Source organism: Triturus cristatus, chromosome 4_2 (genome assembly GCF_964204655.1).
Source record: "Triturus cristatus chromosome 4_2, aTriCri1.1, whole genome shotgun sequence".
Taxonomy (NCBI): Eukaryota; Metazoa; Chordata; class Amphibia; order Caudata; family Salamandridae; genus Triturus; species Triturus cristatus.
In genome coordinates, this window is record NC_140586.1 from 594579656 (window position 1) to 594599656 (window position 20001).

The 20001-nt window shown below is 48.0% G+C and overlaps 1 protein-coding gene across 7 annotated transcripts in view; it reads left to right on the forward strand.

Annotated features, from left to right (window-relative positions):
- Nucleotides 1-20001, forward strand: part of SLC44A5 (solute carrier family 44 member 5) — a 745501-nt gene that overhangs the window by 653285 nt on the left and 72215 nt on the right. For all 7 annotated transcript variants that reach the window (XM_085602261.1, XM_085602262.1, XM_085602266.1 and 4 more), the window contains one exon: nucleotides 18551-18643. In XM_085602261.1, coding sequence (XP_085458387.1) covers nucleotides 18551-18643 — 93 coding nt within the window. The remainder of the gene's footprint in view (nucleotides 1-18550; nucleotides 18644-20001) is intronic.

A 20001-nucleotide genomic window follows, 5' to 3' on the forward strand; every position in this document is an offset into this window, starting at 1 on the left:
TTCCATGCCAGATGTCTGGACCACATAGTTTACTCAGATCATCCTGATATGATAGTGTCCATCTAGGCTCCATTAATATATTGCATGCAAGTATTATAAACGCATAGGAGACTCAAATGAAATATATAAGAGGCCACAGGACGTTAATTATGCCAAAATCAGTGAAAATGACAGTTTTCGGGCCCAGCCTAAACCGTGGCCTTACTAAAGGACCGAAGGGTTAATAGAGCGTGCACCATACATTGTTGTACCATAAATTTAATCTACTGAGTTTTAGTCTTATCTTTTGCCATTCATTGTCAGAAAACATCTGCACAGCACACATTTTTTTATTTTGTTATTTGGAATACAGTGGAGTCAGTATTGTTTTGAGCCTTCAGAACATGGCTGTTAGTAAACCATGTCCAAGTTGACCAGAGTTTTAGTCATGCCAACAATCCCACCTTGAGTTTTAGCACCACCCACAGTGAATTACGGAAGTTTAACTACTCTCACAGGAGGTTATTAGTGGGATATTAAGCACAGTGTTGGTTCTGTGACCTAGAGCTCCACCCACCGTTGGACAGTGGTGATTTAACCTTGCCTAATATATTTTTACAAGGACCGTGATACTGAATTCTCCTGCTATTTCTGAGCGTTCAAATCATTTCCCATGATGAGCAAAAAGTCGCATATTTTCCTTTTTCATATTGTAATTTGAAGAAAAATGTACAAATGTTATGGGTTTTACTTAATGGCCATCAACACTTTTTAAATTGGAAATAAAGTACAGTAGGGACTGTTTGAAGGTTTTAAAACACGAAATCCATGAAATAGTTTAATCGCACATAATGGCTGCCCGCAGACGGCGACATTCGGTGTGTGAAAGGGCAGAACTGTTCTCTGTGATTATGATCGACATACATTGTCTTGCAGCCAGAACAAAGAAAAATGAGTTCCTTATGAATAGGAATTTGAGTGTTTTATTTTCCAGCGGAGTTACTCAATTATGTGCCCTTTCAGGAAATGTCACTTGGCATAGTCTTAATCCACTTTAAACGGTGCTTAGTATGTTAAATGCCAATTTGGTAGTATGCTTGCTGTCTATTGAATTTATAAACCCATCATTAATGTCTGGAAACTCCTGATTCTGTGGAGATTATTTCTGAAATACTATAATTTTCTGTGAGTGTTGAAATACTGTAAACTTTCTGTACATGTGGATAAATATATGATGTGTCCTTTTTAGGTCTCGCTAGCGTAAGGCTGCACGCACGCGCAGTCTCGCTGGCGAGATTTAATGTTAATAGGTATTTTCTGTAAGGGGCTTTAAGCCCCGCCCCTTTCCCCCATTGGCCGGCGTCACCGTTTATGCTAAACGGTGGCCAGCCATTGGAAAAGAGGTGTCGGTGACGTATTTGCTTGGCTTTTCGAGCCGTCCCATTTGGATGGTCTTGCTTGCTTTGTGTTGGTCGCAAAAGGTTTCTTATCTTTATGGGGCCAAACACATGGCCCCATAAAGACAAGAAACCTTTTGGCAGGCGAGGCCGTCCAAGTGGCTCGGCAGAAAAAGCCGAGCAAATACGTCATGGCGAACGCTTTTTTGGATCCATTTCACAGGGAAGCACCAAGTCCCTCTTACATGCCGAGCATTCGAGATGCCACCCCCACCAACCCTGCACGCGCTCAAACACATTTACATTTAATTGTTGCCTTGCGCTTTGTGACTCATTTCTTTTAGTTCCGCTGCACTTCATCGTGCCTCGTGAGCAGTTCAGACCCGGGGCTAAGTGTGGATTTATTGAAAGCAAATTGAGTGCAGTTAACTTTGGAAATTATGATGAACGCGGGAGGCGGCACATTATTTTGCCATTTATCAAATGCGGAAAATCATAAATTGGCTACTGCAAAGCACAATAGTTACTTTGCATGCATCCAAAATACATCTGTACGGTTGTAAAAACTGAGGGCTTGGTGAGGGTGGGATGCATATTGCGCAAAACAAAGGAAATTCGTCCAAGTAGGCCTCGCGACTTTACCTTCCGTGGCTGGAAACAGGTTGTCGCCGTCGCTCTTGGTTTCCGCTAATTTGCCCGTTCTTAGCAGCACTTCTGCGAAGCTCTCGTGGGTGTTGTGCTGGTACATGGTGTACGTCGCTTCATCCTGCACGAAAACCAATCAGAGGGCGGCTGAAAAATAGCGTCCTTTATGCCATCCATTGACGGTGGAAACGAGTTCTACTTTCTATACACAGGTGGTGTTTAAATATTGAGCTACTCACCTAAGACGCTTCAATCGTCTCAGAGGCGGCAGCAGCCATTAACTGATGATTAGATAACACTTCTATACAGGTGCCCCCCCGCCTAGCTTGACTCATCGCACAGGTGCTAATGATGTCTTTGAAATCGAAGCTGCGCTCGCACAAGCTCCACTTACCTCGGCGCGCACCACTAGTTTCCTTTCGCGCGGCCATTGCTGTTTTTTCCTCCGGGAATGCATCCATTATAAAGCAGAGGGCTCTGGATTGGGCATGAAGGGGGCGTGCGGGGAAGCCGCCAGCAGCAGCGCTGGTCCAGGGCAGTGCTGTGCAGCGGTGCCGTCTCTTTGTCACCTGCCTGTCTTGGTCCGCAGTAAATGGCAGCTCTTTGTACTCCAGGCATTCCTGCAGATAGTTTTTGTTGTGAATCACCCCGTTCACAGGCAGCTCTCGGAGGTGGGAGTGGCAGCTCGTTCCCAGGGTTTGCTTGCTGTGTGCTCTCGGTGTGTTTGTGTGCCTTTGGTTTCTGCAATATTTTGCTCTCCGCTTCCCAGCAGAGGCGCAGGACGCCCAGACGCGTGGACTCGCGGGACTGGACGCGTGGGCGCCTCACCTGCGCGCAGTCTGGTAAGGGCTCTGTCTTTATTTCACACTACACTTGTGGCGTGGGTGTCTGTACTCTCTGCTTGCCCGGGCTCTCTGATCATGCCATACAAACGGGAGAGGCTGCGCGAGTTGCCATGGCACCAGTGTCACGTCTCAGTTGCATGAAGAAAGAGAATGCCTATGTATGATTGTCTTAACCAGGTTACACTGGTCTAGGAAAAAGTATGCTAACACTTGGCAACATTGTAAAAGTTCTCATTTGTGACAAAGCTCTACACACACCTTTGAAAACAAGTTTACCAGATGTCATCGAGTATATTATGCTCTATTCCTGTGCTTCAATGACCTAGTGCATTATGGGTGTTGTAGTCTTGGTTGATTGCCGCTGCACCTGTTGGAGCCCAGGGCTGGAATGTGGTGTCCCCCATTACATGGCTGCGTCTGGGGGTTCCGTTCACTAATGCGTGATTCTGTGTGACTCCTCCCCCATCACATGTTGGCAGTCCATACAGCCTGTCACACCCTTAAGATAGATGAAAGGAGTACCATATAGTTTGGTAACAATAGACATCTGTTACATAGTGACAAGAACCTCCCAGTTGAATATGTGCTAGCAAGGACACATGCCATGTTATTTCATGCTATGGTGTTATGTTATGGGGTCCACTGTAGTAACTTTGGAGCCCAGCTCGGATGCGAGTGCAGAGGCATGCCATGGTGAATGAGCTCCGAGGCTGGAATGGAAGCTTTTGAAAGTGAGGAGGGTAAGAATAGCGGGGTCCCCTTCCTGCTCCGAGTGAGTGACAGGCTGTAAAATGAACCCCCTTCTACCACGATATCCTTGCCTGATTTTGAAGCTGCCATTAACTTCACAAACTCCAAGGGAGGGGTTTATTTGGGGGAATGGGTTTTAACAGTTTTGTTTCTAATTATTATTGTATGTTTAATATGTATATGTTTATGATGCATCTAAAATGGTTTAACCTCACCGCTTACAGATGCTCATTTAAACTAACCGCAGCATTCAACACTATTTTCTCCGTTATATAAACAGTTGTTTTGATTCCGTTACAAACATATTTCCGAGCTGCCGTGTGTGACCCAGTGTCATGTGACACATGCAGTGCGCTCTTCTATTCACCACAGCAGCGCGGCGAACTCTGGTCTCTTGCCCTTCAGCAGGAGTTATATCCCTGTGTGTGACGAGCTCCGGGTACAGACCTTGGGTTGGACCTCATGCCATCAACGTCAGAGCATTCCATCCTCTTCCTCCTCACTATGCATTGTTGTTCTCTTTCCATGTAGCCTACTTGAATGTAGATAGCGCTTACTTCCACTGAAGGGGATCGAAGCGTTTCGTGGTGAGTAACATGTTACTCCAGAAGAACTCAAGGTCAGTGTTGGTTATTGTGGTGTATTTGTGTTAGTATTGAGCTTTCAAGGAAACCATTCCAAGCGTTTACTCCAGTTTATTAGCAGAGGTATCGGAGCTAGAACTAGAAGTGATTCCGAGCGCACTCACAGAAGTGTAGGCTGTTATCCCTCCCGCTCAGACAGGCTCACATCCATGCAGGGCACAGCTGTGTGTTCACTACCAGAGGAGTGTCTTCGCCCCCAGGCTGCAAGAATACAGCAGGCACATGTGACCTCAGAGTTTGAGAATTCTAAACGAGGGGCATGGCCATAGGAAAGGGAAATCCGTGTTGTCAAAGAAACCAGAAAGTCTGGAACAAAACACCTGAAGCAAAACTGAAGTGAGCAGATAGAAACATGCTGTGGACTCAACAGACACATTCACAGCTAAGAGCTCAATTTTATCTTTACATCCGATAGCAACAATATGGACACCTTGTTAGGTGTGGCACCTTCAGGCAGTCTTGAATGTTTACTCAAAACTACTTTCCAGACGCTGGGATTTTGAAATGATACATACAATGTTAAACAAGCACTGGTAAAGCAAATTGGTCTGGCCTTGACAAGTCTAACATGCTTTGATAATGTTTTTTTTTTGCAAACACTTGTAATATAAATTAAAAGGGATACATTGAAAACCAAGCATTTGCAATGCAATAGGTATCGCATTACTGAATGTTTGAGCTATTGATGTTGCATTATTATTAGCAATGCCAATAGCTCAAACTTTAATAATGCGAGACCTATTGCATTGCAAATGCTTGTTATAAGTGGAAGTAGAACTGATTGTAAAGTGAGTGACTAAAAGCACAGCTAGAAGTTAGACACAGTGAGTTGGTTGTGACTTCCTTGCACACAGCATATCCGAAGGGTTGCCTTTGATGGGGCTTATGTGCTTCCGCAGTGCAAAACATGCCCTTCACCTCAATTGTTTTCATTTTTTGGTAATGAGAAATCATATGTTAATACTATTAGATTTTTTTTTTGTATTTGATTGTCTATGTAGCCTCTAACACATGAGTGTTGAGATGTAAAATATCATGTTGTGCTTTTTGCCCCCCTTTGTTTGGGTTGTGCTGTGAAGGGTGTTTCCACCCTTCGTATTGTTACATTTGTACCTGGATGTGCAAACCCCAGTACCAAGCGATTACCTGAGTGCGCCTGGGCTCAGAAGAAGAAGCATTCCACGTGATCTCCATCAGTGCATAGTTGGACTGCTGCTAGGTGCCCTTGCTGCCTGAGTTGTCTGGTGCTTCAGCTCTTGTGTCGAGCTGGAGAGGTTTTCCGCAAGTCTTGCAGGGTGCGAAGATCAGTAGCGGAAATCCAGCATTCTGTGCAGCGTGCAGGTTGTCAGACTTTGGGGTTCTTCTTCATACTTGAACAAATTTCACGATCTCCTGAAAAAGGGCAGACACAAACCTTATATGGAGCCCTTTCCACGATGCTGGTCTGTCCATTGAGTATATCTGAATATCCCAGTCCAAGATGTTGCAGAGCCTTTTTTTTAATTCAGTTCCTTTGTAAGGCATATGTGAAGGAGACTTTGTGTGAGGGAGATACACAGTTTTTGTTTCCTGATTTTTTTGTTGCCCCTGCTCCCATGCTACTTTTTTTGTCTCTGTTTTTGCTTCAAGCAGGTTTAATAATTTCCCTTCTGGATTCTTATCTTGGCATAGCTTGGCTCTTTCCTTATTTTTGATCTCAGGAGGAGGAATCTGACTTCCCCAGGGCTATCCTCACCCAAATTTATGAATTACCTGAAGGGCTCTTGAGGCCTATGCTGACCGTCAAAAAGGTGATAAAATGACCCCCATACTATACCATACCATACCATACAATTTAGCATACCATACCATACCAAACTATGCAAATATTTAGAGCCTCACAAGACCGTGTGCTGAGTAACAGACAAAGGAAGTATATCAACCTCATAGGCCTCCCACGTGATGTGCTGCCTGGTTGCTTTTTGAGCTGTTGACTCACTCTTAGAGTTGTGTGCTTGGCCCTGTTGTATCCCCTCTTTCTGGCTTTGCCTTACTGTTTTTGTGGCAGCTCAGAGACCCACTGCAATTGGGGCTCCTTTAATTGGCATGGTGGTGCACTCCCAATCAGGATCTGAGTGGTTCCCAGAGTACTTGATTAGGCAGAGTGTCAACACTTGACTCTGGGAGTTTTGAACATTTCTATATGCTTCTGATAGGAATGCAATCAACTCTAATGTTCGGGGAACTTTCCCATGGTCTCAGAGTGCTATGAGTCTCAAATCAGTGGTTTATGGCAGTTAGTCAGGTAGTGAGCACAAATCCATCAGTCAGCAGTAGGTATGAATGGGTTAGTTGGGATATCTGTCAAGGTAAGAGTCCATTGAGGGCCAATCCTTTAAGGTTGAAGTTCAAGGCCCGATGGGAGGAGTGCAAGTCTTAGGCATCAGATCAACACGGTTATGAACTTTTGGGTGAGAATGTGACATGAATCAAAATCTGTTGAAAATAGGTGAGTCTTTAGATGTTTTCTGAACTTGGCATAGTTGTCCTATATCCAAGGGCAAAGAGCACCACAGTATGCATTCCTGCACCTGTAAACGACATCCACCAAATGTCTTGTATATTGTCATGCATATCTACAGGAGACCTTTCTCGTGGGAGGTAATGGGTAAACATTTATTTTGAGGTAGTTGTGTGCAAGGCAGTGTAGTGCCTTATGTGATGTGCAGAGAGTCTTGAATGTTGATCTCTTTTCTTTTCAGAGCCAGTGGGGGGATTTAAGGACAGGTGTGATGTTGTCTTGCCTCTTCAGACTGAGCAACAGGCAGACAACAAAGGTTTGGAGTCATTAAAAATTAGCAGTCATCATGTTAGGAGAAAGCGCGTGTAATGGTTGTTACAGTAGTCCAAATAGGATAATATTACCGCCATGATCATTGAGTCATAACCCATTATTCTCCCTCCATTAGTGGACATGGATGAGGCAATGAGACAAGTTAAGGAGTTTGCTGGGTTTGTCATCCAGCATAAGCTAGAGAAGTGTGGCATTCACATATATGTAAAAACCTGTCTTATGGGAGTTCAAGATGGCAGCGAGGGGGCCATTCAAATGCTGAAGAGTGAAGTTGACAGAGCAGAGCTTTGGGAAACTCCCCAGTGGATATTTGTGGTCTTCTCCTAGTTTCACTTGATGGGAATGGCCAGCAACAAGGACACAAACTAGGACACGCATTGTCTGTTACATGGGTACAGGTGGACAGTTGTTCAAGTAAAATATGATGGTTTATGGTATCAAAGACAGTTGAGAGGTCCAAGAGGGATTTAGTTGTTTCTCTTGAGTGATACCGAATGCTACTCGACAGGTGCGAGCACTAGGCTCTCTCTTCCTTCCTAGAAGTCTACTTTCCCTATTAGGTTTCTCTTTCACAGGGAGGTGGCAATGGCTATCACTATAAATATAAGAGGAGATGGAATAGAGATTCTCCTAAACATCATGACTTCACAATAGGGTACTTGACCTCGACCATTGGCCAGCATTTAGGAGAAAATGGAGAGGTCAGGGTCTGGTTCTCTAACTGCCTTCAACTTATTCTTCATTTAGAGTGGTTCATTTTGATTCCGTCTCTGCCAGTATGTCTTCCACCACACATTCCTTTTTGGGCTGAGAAAAAAGTCTATGCTGTTCAGGATGGTCTTTCTGTTACAGGTCTCAGAACCTGGCCTTTCCTTCTCCTTGGACCTACCTTTTATCCAAGAAACTGGGCATCTCATGTTGCACAATAACTGGGAATGATACTGTTACCCATGAAATGGATGCTGTAGGATGTGTGCCAGCTGTAGAACCCCTGGAAATAAAGACATTTAGCAGCCTTCCGGTCCCTTACATGACTTGCATCCTGAGTGAATTTATGACTGTATCTCTGTTGGAAACCGGGCAACCGGGTTAGCAGTCACCAGGTTCCCAGCACAATGGTAGCTTGGCTCGAGCGGTAAGGAAGACAGGCACCGTGTTAAGCGTACGTCACACCCTCACAATAACCATGCGTTCATCCGTTCCAAAAACGACACTACACCGTAAAAATTATGAAAGAAAGTAGTTTGTCTTTATCTTATTTTCTCTTAGTTGCAGGGTTCATAAAATAAATACAGTACCATAAGATCCTCCTTTAAAAGGGCAGGTCAAATAAATAATACCACAGTGGGGTTTCAATAAATAGGATCAGGTCATAAATAAGCAAGGAATAAATAGGGGTGCAATAAATACAAATGGCTAATAAATACTGTCAGACAATAAATATAATGCAGGAATAAATACAGTCAGACAATAAATACAGTCAATGAATAAAGCACCTTCAATAACTTAAATAACACAATTAATGACAATTACAGTTCACATCACTTTCCTGAGGTAGTTTGGTTTTACTATGCCCAAGTACAGCTTGTGGTCATTTGGATGACATGGGGGGTGTCCCACCTAGATTGGTCAAGGCTGGGCCTGAACTGAGGTAGAATAAGGGTAACCTAAGGATCTGGCTCTCCCAAAATACACAACCCCTCACAGAGGTCACTGCACCAGTCTCAGTTCACCCGTGGCACTCCCAGGCTGGTTCTAACACCCCTCTAGCCCCTAGAATGGTCTTTTAGGGCTCCACAGGGCCTCAGATGCCCTTTCTACCACTTACTGCCCTTTTCACGATGATCGGCTCCGCTCGGCGCCGTGTCGATGTCGTGAGGCGGCTCCGGCTCGATGTCGCTGGGCGGCTCCGGTTCGGTGTCGCTGGGCGGCTTTGGATCGATGTCGCTGGGCTGTTCCGGATCGATGTCGCTGGGCGGCCTTGGCTCGATGTCGCTGGGCTGCTCCGGCTCGATGTCGCCTTCCGGCGTCGCAGGGTCACGGTCTCCCCGCTTCCGGGTGTCTCCGGAGTGCGACCTCCACTCCCGACCTCCGGCGCGTTTCACCTCAGATTCCGGCGTCTCCGGAGTGCGATCTCCACTCCCGACCTCCGGCGCGCTTCACCTCGATCTCCGGCGACTCCGGAGTGCGATCTCCACTCCCGACCTCAGGCGCGCTTCACCTCGACCTCAGGTGACTCCTTACTCGACCTCCGGTGCCTCTCCACGACCTCCGTCGGCGCCCTCTCTCGACCTCTGACGGCTCCGGGTACGACGTCTGCTTTCTGTCAGCGCCGCTTCTCCACCCCAGGCCTCAGGTCTCCAGGCTTCTCGACGTCAGGACTCCAGGAGGACACCGCTAAACAGGTCAGGAGCTTGCTGGTCTTCTTCTTTAAGGCCTCTTCACAATTTTTAGGTCCTTAAGATGGTTTTTCTGGTTTTGATCCCACACAGGGCTCTAGGCTGGGCTTGGTCAGTAGGGACTAGCATCAAGGGTGGGTTTCTGGACCCCACTCCAAGCACTGGTTTCCACCCCTGCTGCCTTACTCTGACCTCCTTCTGAACTGGTCCTCTCTCCTCTCCAGTCAGGTGCCAACTGCCCCTCAGAGATGGCCTCCCAACATTCTAAACTGCCTCCCTCTGTCCCAGGGTTCTAGAATGTTACGGAAGGTTCTAGAAATCTCCAGTGGGTCCTGATGATGTCACAGGTGACAATGGGTGGCCACCATTTTGTGTCTCAGGCCCTCAGACAGAAGTTCCAGGGGTAGGGAAAATGGCTCCCTGACCCTGCATCAACACTAAAAAGTCTGGTGGTTCCCAAAAAGGAAAAATTATAATAGGGTTTGAGGCAAAAGTGGGACAAAATAAATAATGATGAGGAGGGACCACCCAAAGGGCTGACAGGTCTAACACGCGTCCCCCCCAGCTGAAAGTGGGGAGAGCTACCCAACCCCTTGGGAGTTCTCATCACTAAGGCGGAAATACCTGGAGAGACCGTCTGCATTGGCGTGGTCCACTCCAGGCCGATGTTCCACCTGGAAGTCTATTCCCTGTAGGGAGATAGACCACCTCAACAACTTGGGATTCTCCCCCTTCATCTGCATTAGCCAACGAAAGGGTCTGTGGTCGGTCTGAACTAGGAAGTGCGAGCCAAACAGGTATGGCCGCAACTTCTTCAGAGCCCATACCACTGCAAAGGCTTCACGCTCTATTGCACTCCACTTCTGTTCCCTGGGAAGTAGTCTCCGGGATAGGAAGACCACGGGTTGATCCAGACCCTCTTCATTGAGTTGCGATAACACTGCCCCAATGCCATGTTCCGATGCATCCGTCTGGACAATGAACTCCTTGGAAAAATCTGGGGCCCTTAAGACCGGGGCCTCGCACATGGCTTGCTTCAGTTTCACAAAGGCCTGCTGGCAAGCCTCCGTCCAGACTACCCGTCGAGGTTGTTTCTTGGACGTAAGCTCCGTGAGGGGGGCCACAATGGTCCCGTACCCCTTCACGAAGCGGCGGTAATATCCTGTGAGGCCCAGAAAAGCTCGGACCTCAGTCTGAGTCTTGGGGGGTTCCCAGGCCATGATAGCCTCGATTTTCGCCTGGAGGGGTTGCACCGCTCCCCTACCCACCAAGTGTCCAAGGTACACTACCGACCCCTGCCCGATCTGGCATTTACTGGCCTTGATCGTTAAACCAGCGTGTTTCAGGGCCTGGAGAACAGCTTGCAGGTGACGCAAGTGATCCTCCCAGCTGTTACTGAAGACGGCAATGTCGTCCAGATAAGCAGCAGAGAAACTCTCCATTCCGGCGAGGATCTGGTTCACCAGACGCTGAAACGTGGCAGGTGCGTTCTTGAGCCCAAAGGGCATCACGCAGAACTGGTAGTGGCCCTTGGGCGTGGAGAAGGCTGACCTTTCCTTAGCTCCATCAGTCAGAGAGATCTGCCAGTACCCGGAAGTAAGGTCAAAGGTACTCAGATATTGGGCAGCTCCCAGCCGGTCAATCAGTTCATCCGCCCTCGGGATCGGATGAGCATCAGTCTTGGTTACTGAATTCAGTCCCCGGTAGTCCACACAGAACCTCAGTTCCGGTTGGGCACCCGGTGGTACAGCTTTTGGTACTAATACCACCGGACTGGACCAGGGGCTGCTGGAAGGTTCGATCACTCCTAGCTCCAGCATCTTAGTGACTTCACTGTGAATGCTGGCCTTCACCTTGTCTGTCATCCGGTAGATCTTTGACTTCACAGGTGGGCTGTCTCCTGTGTCCACGTCATGGACGCACAGGTGAGTCCTACCCGGAACAAGGGAGAACAACGAAGAGTACTGCCCCAGGACCTGGCGGCAGTCCTCCTGCTGTTCAGGAGTTAGAGATGGGGAGAGAATCACTCCCTCCACCGACCCATCCTTCTCTTGAGACGCAAATAAGTCGGGGAGAGGCTCGCTTTCCACGTCCTCTTGTCCGTCAGTCACCATCAGCAATATGACTTCGGGCCTCTCATGGTGGGGTTTGAGGCGGTTGGCATGCAGCACCCGTAGGGGCTGGCGAGGGGTCTTCAGATCCACCAAGTAGGTAGCCTTACCCTTCTTCTCCAACACCTCAAAGGGTCCTGACCAGCGATCCTGGAGGGCGCTAAGCTCTCCTGGTTCGATCACCCACACCTTCTGGCCAGGCTCCAACTCCACCGGGTGAGCATTGTGGTCATACCACGCCTTCATCACTGCTTGGCTGGCTTCCAAGTTGTCAGAAGCTTGCTTCCACAACTTAGCCATTTGGCTCCGGAAGGCCAGCATGTAGCTCACCACGTCCTGGGGAAGCTTTCTGGGAGTTCTTTCCCATCCGTCTCTCACCAGGCTGAGAGGTCCACGCACAGGGTGCCCATACAAAAGCTCGAAGGGGCTGAAGCCCACTCCCTTCTGTGGCACTTCCCTGTAAGAGAACAATAGACAGGGTAGGAGGACGTCCCATTTCCTCCGCAGGCTTTCAGGCAGACTTCTGATCATGCCTTTCAAGGTTTTATTGAACCTCTCCACCAGACCATTGGTCTGGGGGTGGTAAGGAGTGGTGAACCGGTAGGTCACTCCACACTCCTTCCACATCGCCCGCATGTATGCTGACATGAAGTTGGTCCCCCTGTCGGACACAACTTCCTTGGGAAAACCCACTCGGGTAAAGATTCCCATCATGGCCCTAGCCACAACAGGTGCGGTAATGGTCCTCAGAGGTATTGCCTCTGGGTATCGTGTGGCATGATCCACCAAAACCAGGATAAACCTGTGACCAGCTGTAGTAGGCGGATCTAATGGACCCACAATGTCGATGCCCACCCTTTCAAAGGGGGTGCTAACGACAGGAAGTGGTTCCAGGGGAGCTTTCAGCTTCACCCCTGTTTTCCCACTGGCTTGACAAGACACACACGTCCGGCAATAGGTGTCGGACGACACTTTCATTTGAGGCCAATAAAAGTGCGGGACAAGCCGGGCAAAGGTCTTGTCTTGCCCCAGGTGTCCTGCCAAGGGGATCTCATGAGCCAATTCCAGAAGGAAGGCTCGGTAACGTTGAGGGACAACCAAGGCCCGTGACGATCCGTGCATGGGTGCCTTGGGTTCACTGTAGAGGAGGCCGTCCTCCCAGTAAATATTATAGTTCCCCTCAACGTTCCCTGCTGCCTGGGCTTCGGCCTGTCGCCTCAGTCCCTCAAGGGTAGGACACTCCTTCTGGCCCTTGCAGAATTCCTCCCTGGTCGGCCCTCCCTCCACGTGCCACTCGGCCGGGATGGGTAGGTTCTCCAGTTTGGTAACATCCCCCTCCGCGGACTCCTGGTCCACCACCTCCGGTGGCCTATCCGTCACACGGGGCGCGGATGCCGAGGCAGGCTCCTCCTGTCCTCGGTTCTTCCCTTGATTGGCAGCCGGCGGTGCCTTTGTTCCAGGCTCCCGCCTAAACGAACTCCCTCTCCGGGTAGTCGCAGACCTTGTGCTGACACAGGCCCAGTCAGGTGTACCCAGCATCTCAGCATGAGTCCGGTATTCCACCTCCTTCCAAGCATTATGCTCCATGTCATTCCCCAGCAGACAATCGACTGGCACGGCAGGGCTTACGGCAACTCGAAGTAAACCTGCAACCCCTTCCCATTCAAATGGAACCTCGGCCACCGGATAGTGACCCATTCTGCCGTCAGCCATCGCGGCAGGGTGGAGTACATTGGGAATCACCTGCTCTGGAGACATCAGTTGGCTACGTACCATAGTCATACTGGCTCCTGTGTCTCTCAGAGCCTCCCCTCTTTGGCCGTTGATGGTGACCCACTGCCCATACTTTGTGGTATTTGCGGGCACCTGGATCTTAGGAACCATCTCCCGTTCTCCCAGGGACACTAAAGTGACACCCGCCCACTCCCTTCCCTTATCTAAGGGCATCTCCTCCCCGAGCACTACACTAGCTACTCCGGGGGCCTTTCCTCCGATGGGAGGGGGTGGTCTTTTCGGGCACTTCACATCTCCCTTATAGTGTCCGACACCACCGCACTCGTAGCAATGGACAACCCTTGGCTGCTGACTCTGGCCAGGATTAGGGTTTCTGGGTGGGTTAGCCCTAGGGGTGAATCCCGTTCCCTTCCCTTGGGAACTATTTTGGGGGCCTTTGGAAAACTCCGTTTTCTTTTCCCCTCCCTCTTTCTTCTGGGGGGCGCCCTGTCCGGTCTTTTGAGAGTCCCCTCCAGTCCCCCTTGTGGACACCCGGGTACTAGCCCAAATGTCCGCCACCTCAGCAAGCTTCCGGGGATTGGTCAGCTTGCTATCCACCAGGTGTTGACGCAGTTCAGGGAAACATTTTTCGAGCAGGTGTTCCTTCAACATCAAATCAAACAACCCCTCGTAGTCCCTCACCTCACTGCCCTGTATCCAACCCTCTAATGCCTTCTTTGCATAGTCCAGGAAATCCACCCAATTCTGTGTGCCCAGTTTGTGGCTACCCCGGAACTTCTGTCGGTACTTCTCGGGTGTTAGTCCAAACTTCCTCACGAGTGCCACTTTCATGGTGGGGTAGTGGGTCTGCTCATCCTGCTCCAGGGCCAATAATGTATCCCTGCCAGCTGGAGGCATGTATCTATACAATCCCCCTCCCCAATATTTCTCTGGAACCCCATGGATTCTTAAAGAGACCTCATAGGCTGCTAGCCACCTGGCGATATCATCACCTACACTATAGCTAGCTACTATGTCTTTTGGCAAATAGGGTTTGGATTCCCTGGTGATTTCTCTTTCTTCGCTGCCACCACTAGGAACAGGGTGTGCCCCGACCCGTAGGATCTGGAGATCTATCTCCCTGAGCCTCAACTCGTGAGCCATCCTCCGTTCCTCTTTTTCGTTCTCCAGCTTCGCCAAATCCCATGTGAGCTGTCTTTTCTCCCTCCGGTCAGTGAATTCTGCTTCTAATAAGCCGTTGCTAGAGACACTGCTGCCCTTCCTGGAAAGTGTTCTGGGCCCCGCTACTAGGTCCCCCACCTCAGGTTGGTACAAACCAGCCCCCTCGCTGTCAGGCTCTCCATCCCTGTCCTCCTTCTCAACCTTACTTTCTCGTCGTGCCTCCCACCAAGCCCTTAAGCTGGTCTGGAGCTCACCCTTCTTTGCACCTTGGGGACAAAACACCCCCTCTCTCTGACAAAACTCCCTGAGTTGGGTCACCGTGTAAGTTTCCAGATCCTCCAACACAAACTCCATTTTGCCCACTCAGGATAGAAGACAGTTGCTTACAGAAGCTATGCAGGGGGGTACCTTTTGTAATACCTCCTCCCACCACCAGAAGTAAATTTGAAAAAAACAAAACTCAAAATTAGGAAGTCCGCTTGGAGAAAACTCCCGGTGTAGGCCTATGGACTACCCACAGTTATTGTCGAGTAGACGCAAGCACAGCTCAGTCCCACCGCTGAACACCAATTTTATGTTGGAAACCGGGCAACCGGGTTAGCAGTCACCAGGTTCCCAGCACAATGGTAGCTTGGCTCGAGCGGTAAGGAAGACAGGCACCGTGTTAAGCGTACGTCACACCCTCACAATAACCATGCATTCATCCGTTCCAAAAACAACACTACACCGTAAAAATTATGAAAGAAAGTAGTTTGTCTTTATCTTATTTTCTCTTAGTTGCAGGGTTCATAAAATAAATACAGTACCATAAGATCCTCCTTTAAAAGGGCAGGTCAAATAAATAATACCACAGTGGGGTTTCAATAAATAGGATCAGGTCATAAATAAGCAAGGAATAAATAGGGGTGCAATAAATACAAATGGCTAATAAATACTGTAACAATGTGACAATAAATATAATGCAGGAATAAATACAGTCAGACAATAAATACAGTCAATGAATAAAGCACCTTCAATAACTTAAATAACACAATTAATGACAATTACAGTTCACATCACTTTCCTGAGGTAGTTTGGTTTTACTATGCCCAAGTACAGCTTGTGGTCATTTGGATGACATGGGGGGTGTCCCACCTAGATTGGTCAAGGCTGGGCCTGAACTGAGGTAGAATAAGGGTAACCTAAGGATCTGGCTCTCCCAAAATACACAACCCCTCACAGAGGTCACTGCATCAGTCTCAGTTCACCCCTGGCACTCCCAGGCTGGTTCTAACACCCCTCTAGCCCCTAGAATGGTCTTTTAGGGCTCCACAGGGCCTCAGATGCCCTTTCTACCACTTACTGCCCTTTTCACGATGATCGGCTCCGCTCGGCGCCGTGTCGATGTCGTGAGGCGGCTCCGGCTCGATGTCGCTGGGCGGCTCCGGTTCGGTGTCGCTGGGCGGCTTCGGATCGATGTCGCTGGGCTGTTCCGGATCGATGTCGCTGGGCGGCCTCGGCTCGATGTCGCTGGGCTGCTCCGGCTCGATGTCGCCTTCCGGCGTCGCAGGGTCACGGTCTCCCCGCTTCCGGGTGTCTCCGGAGTGCGACCTCCACTCCCGACCTCCGGTGCGCTTCACCTTAGATTCCGGCGTCTCCGGAGTGCAATCTCCACTCCCGACCTCCGGCGCGCTTCACCTCGATCTCCGGCGACTCCGGAGTGCGATCTCCACTCCCGACCTCCGGCACGCTTCACCTCGACCTCAGGTGACTCCTTACTCGACCTCCGGTGCCTCTCCACGACCTCCGTCGGCGCCCTCTCTCGACCTCTGACGGCTCCGGGTACGATGTCTGCTTTCTGTCAGCGCCGCTTCTCCACCCCAGGCCTCAGGTCTCCGGCTTCTCGACGTCAGGACTCCAGGAGGACACCGCTAAACAGGTCAGGAGCTTGCTGGTCTTCTTCTTTAAGGCCTCTTCACAATTTTTAGGTCCTTAAGATGGTTTTTCTGGTCTTGATCCCACACAGGGCTCTAGGCTGGGCTTGGTCAGTAGGGACTAGCATCAAGGGTGGGTTTCTGGACCCCACTCCAAGCACTGGTTTCCAACCCTGCTGCCTTACTCCGACCTCCTTCTGAACTGGTCCTCTCTCCTCTCCAGTCAGGTGCCAACTGCCCCTCAGAGATGGCCTCCCAACATTCTAAACTGCCTCCCTCTGTCCCAGGGTTCTATAATGTTACGGAAGGTTCTAGAAATCTCCAGTGGGTCCTGATGATGTCACAGGTGACAATGGGTGGCCACCATTTTGTGTCTCAGGCCCTCAGACAGAAGTTCCAGGGGTAGGGAAAATGGCTCCCTGACCCTGCATCAACACTAAAAAGTCTGGTGGTTCCCAAAAAGGAAAAATTATAATAGGGTTTGAGGCAAAAGTGGGACAAAATAAATAATGATGAGGAGGGACCACCCAAAGGGCTGACAGGTCTAACAATCTCCCACCTCCTGTAGTGCAGATAATGCTGGGTCTTCACAGATACTCTGGGTCTTCTGAGACTCATAGTCATTATCACACACTGAGAGCTCTAGAGCCGGTCCTTCTGTCACGGAGGCTAGTGAGTAATAGTAGAATGATTCTGGTGTGGCCACATTCTGATTCTTCCTGACAAGGCATTTATAAGAAGTCACAACTCTTTTTGGGGCCCTAGTTTCTGAGGAGTATTGCTGTCCTTCAATCTGTCTGAAGTACTGTCTGAAGGAACTGTACCACTCTTGTAAAAGAAGATGGATGACTTCCACTGGCCTACCACCTTAGCGGGTTCATTGTTGGTCTACTGGAGCAACTCAGTTCCCCTCCTCTGCAGAGGGATCCATTTAATTTCACAGAATTGTAATTCAGCTCAGAAGGGGGTGCACCATGACACCCTGGATGCATGAAAGTGCACGTTCTCTGTTTAAGTAATCCAGAAAAGGACGACCTTGTAAACTCCAGTTCTTAAAGGTCCAGGGGGATTTTTTTTTTACTTCTAATAGATTAAGTATGTCTTGTATTTGTAAGGTTCTGCTGGAAAACACTGAATGATTAGGGAAAGGTACAGTGCTAAGAGACTTGACTTGCAGTCAAGCTAACCAAGATTTGTTTTAAACCCTGGATTTTCACTTTTAAAGATAATATTTGTTTAATTATTCATCTAATTGTATTCCATCTCATTTATCAGAGAAGGAAACAAGTGCGTACAGCCTTATTAGACCTTCCTCTGGGTATTTTTCCTGTATCTTTTCTCATGATCAGGAAAAATGATAGACTGTGGCTATGAAAAGGCTTGACACTCTTTTGTTTGTTTATTCTTAGATTAAATAGGATATTATCAATATATGGTAGTATGTTGTTGTCTTCTTGTCTTGTTGTGACCCAGCTGATGTATATCTGATTGATCATACCGCCTACATGTATCATCTTGTTACCTCGATTTAGGGATTCTGCTGTCAATTTTTTTTCAGTCCTATTCCTTGGACCTCTTTTGGGTCCTTCCCTTGTCTGTTCTCTCTTGTTCAGGTTTTAGATGTGTGCATTGTTGTATTATAGAGCTAAAACACAAGATGCATCCAAGTGTGAGAGTATATTTATCTGTTAGAGAAATTTGTACATTATTTGCAACTTAATGTTTTCACACAGAACACAAAAAATAACGATAAGCAGTGGCAATATGTGCACAAATGGAAACCTACAGACAATCAGGTTTACAATATAATTGCCAAGAATGTTAAAAATAGAAATACCACCAAAGAAAGAGTCAATTACTATCGTCCCACAAGTCTGAAGGGAGGGGAACTGGAAAAATCAGTAGTTAAGTTACCACAGGGACTCTTGTGTCGGTCATCTTTAGTCTCCTTCCTTCTGTTCGGTGAGTCTGGAGCAAGCGGCTTAAGGACTACCTTTGCAATGGTCACTGCAGTGAGTTACAGTATAAATGGCAATGAGGAAAGACCTAAAATGTCTAGGCAGCAAAAGATCCAAAAGGGCTTAACTGTGATTTCGAACAAAACAGTAACAGTAATCTCATATTTTCCTTTATTTTTAGGGCCATTGGATACATCATGTCTGCACTTTTCTACCCGATAATTACCTTCATCCTCCTTGCAATATGTATTTCCTATTGGGCTGTGACGGCAGTGTATCCTTTTGGGACCTTTCTTTGATGACTTTAGACAAAGTACATTTACTGCTGTAACTTATGAAATATGTGTTCTTTGTGTAAGACAATTACTTTTTAAATTATGGAATTTGTCTATAAGGTAAGTAAGTGTATTTAACTTTGTGTATTTTATTCAACACTTTGTCTACACAATCAACGGTGTGGCCTGATGGGAAGAAAGGAGATGGATCATCATGAGCATGTAAGTGATGGCTGATGTTTTGAAGGCTAGGAGGAAATTGCTGACGTTGGACATCTGAAAAATTAATTAGAGGAGTTGAAATGTTAGAGACCTATTCACAAAGTTAAACGTAAATCTACACGTGTATGTTTTCTCTATGGGGCATATGTTCAAGCCCCTAGCGCCACCAGGGGGTCACTTATTTTAAGCTCCATTGGCAGTGTGCCCTGCACCATATTACAAAGTGGCATTAATCCAATTTCTGTGGCTTAACTCCGCTTTGTAAATATGCTACCCTTTCACGCAGGTATCTGTGTAAAAGGGGTGTGCAATGGGTGTTGCTGTGGGTGTTCCACTACAACACCCATTGCTTTTTGATGCTGTCCCAGATTTACAAGGAGGTGTAAATATGTGGCTGTACCAAAAACTAACGCCATGCAAGAGCAGGCGTTTGAATGACACATGGGGAGACATGCTTTCATTTCTCCTTGTTTTTGCTTTTTCTATGTGTGCTGCAGAGCTCCGTGCTCTGATATTTTGTTGTACATATGTCCCTCAGTTCCTACCTCCCTTATTTAATATGGAAGGATGTTGCAATGCCTATGTGTGGTCATGGGTGGTGCTAGACTTACTCCAGCTCAGAGTTTGAATAGATTTACAACTGATTTGGAACATTTATGACTGTAGTAACTATATAAGCAGCTCCTTGTGCCAGCTTCCCCTGCGACAGTTCTCTTGTCTAGCTTGCCCGCAGTCCGCTACCCTCTGCTGTCTGTCTACCTGCTTTCCTCTGCTTGTTTTTTTGCCCTCTGTGTTGCTTTTTCTGCTCGTTTTTCTACCTTTTGTTTTACCTTTCCTGCTTGCTTTTCTGCTCTCCATTTGCCTTTCCTGCTCGTTTTTCTGTTCCCTGTTTTCCCCTCTCCTGCTCTGTTTTGGCATTTGTGCTCGTTTTTTGCCCTCTGTTTTGATTTTATCTGCTTGTTTTTCTGCCTTTTCTGCTAATTTCTTCCTTCTTCCAGCCATTTCCCTCCTCCCACCACCCAGCACCCAGTCTTCCACCCAGGACCTACTTAATAGAGGCTGCATTGCCTGTTCTACTGTCTAGCATGCCCACAGTCAGCTACCCTCTACTGCCTGTCTACCTGCTGCCCTCTGC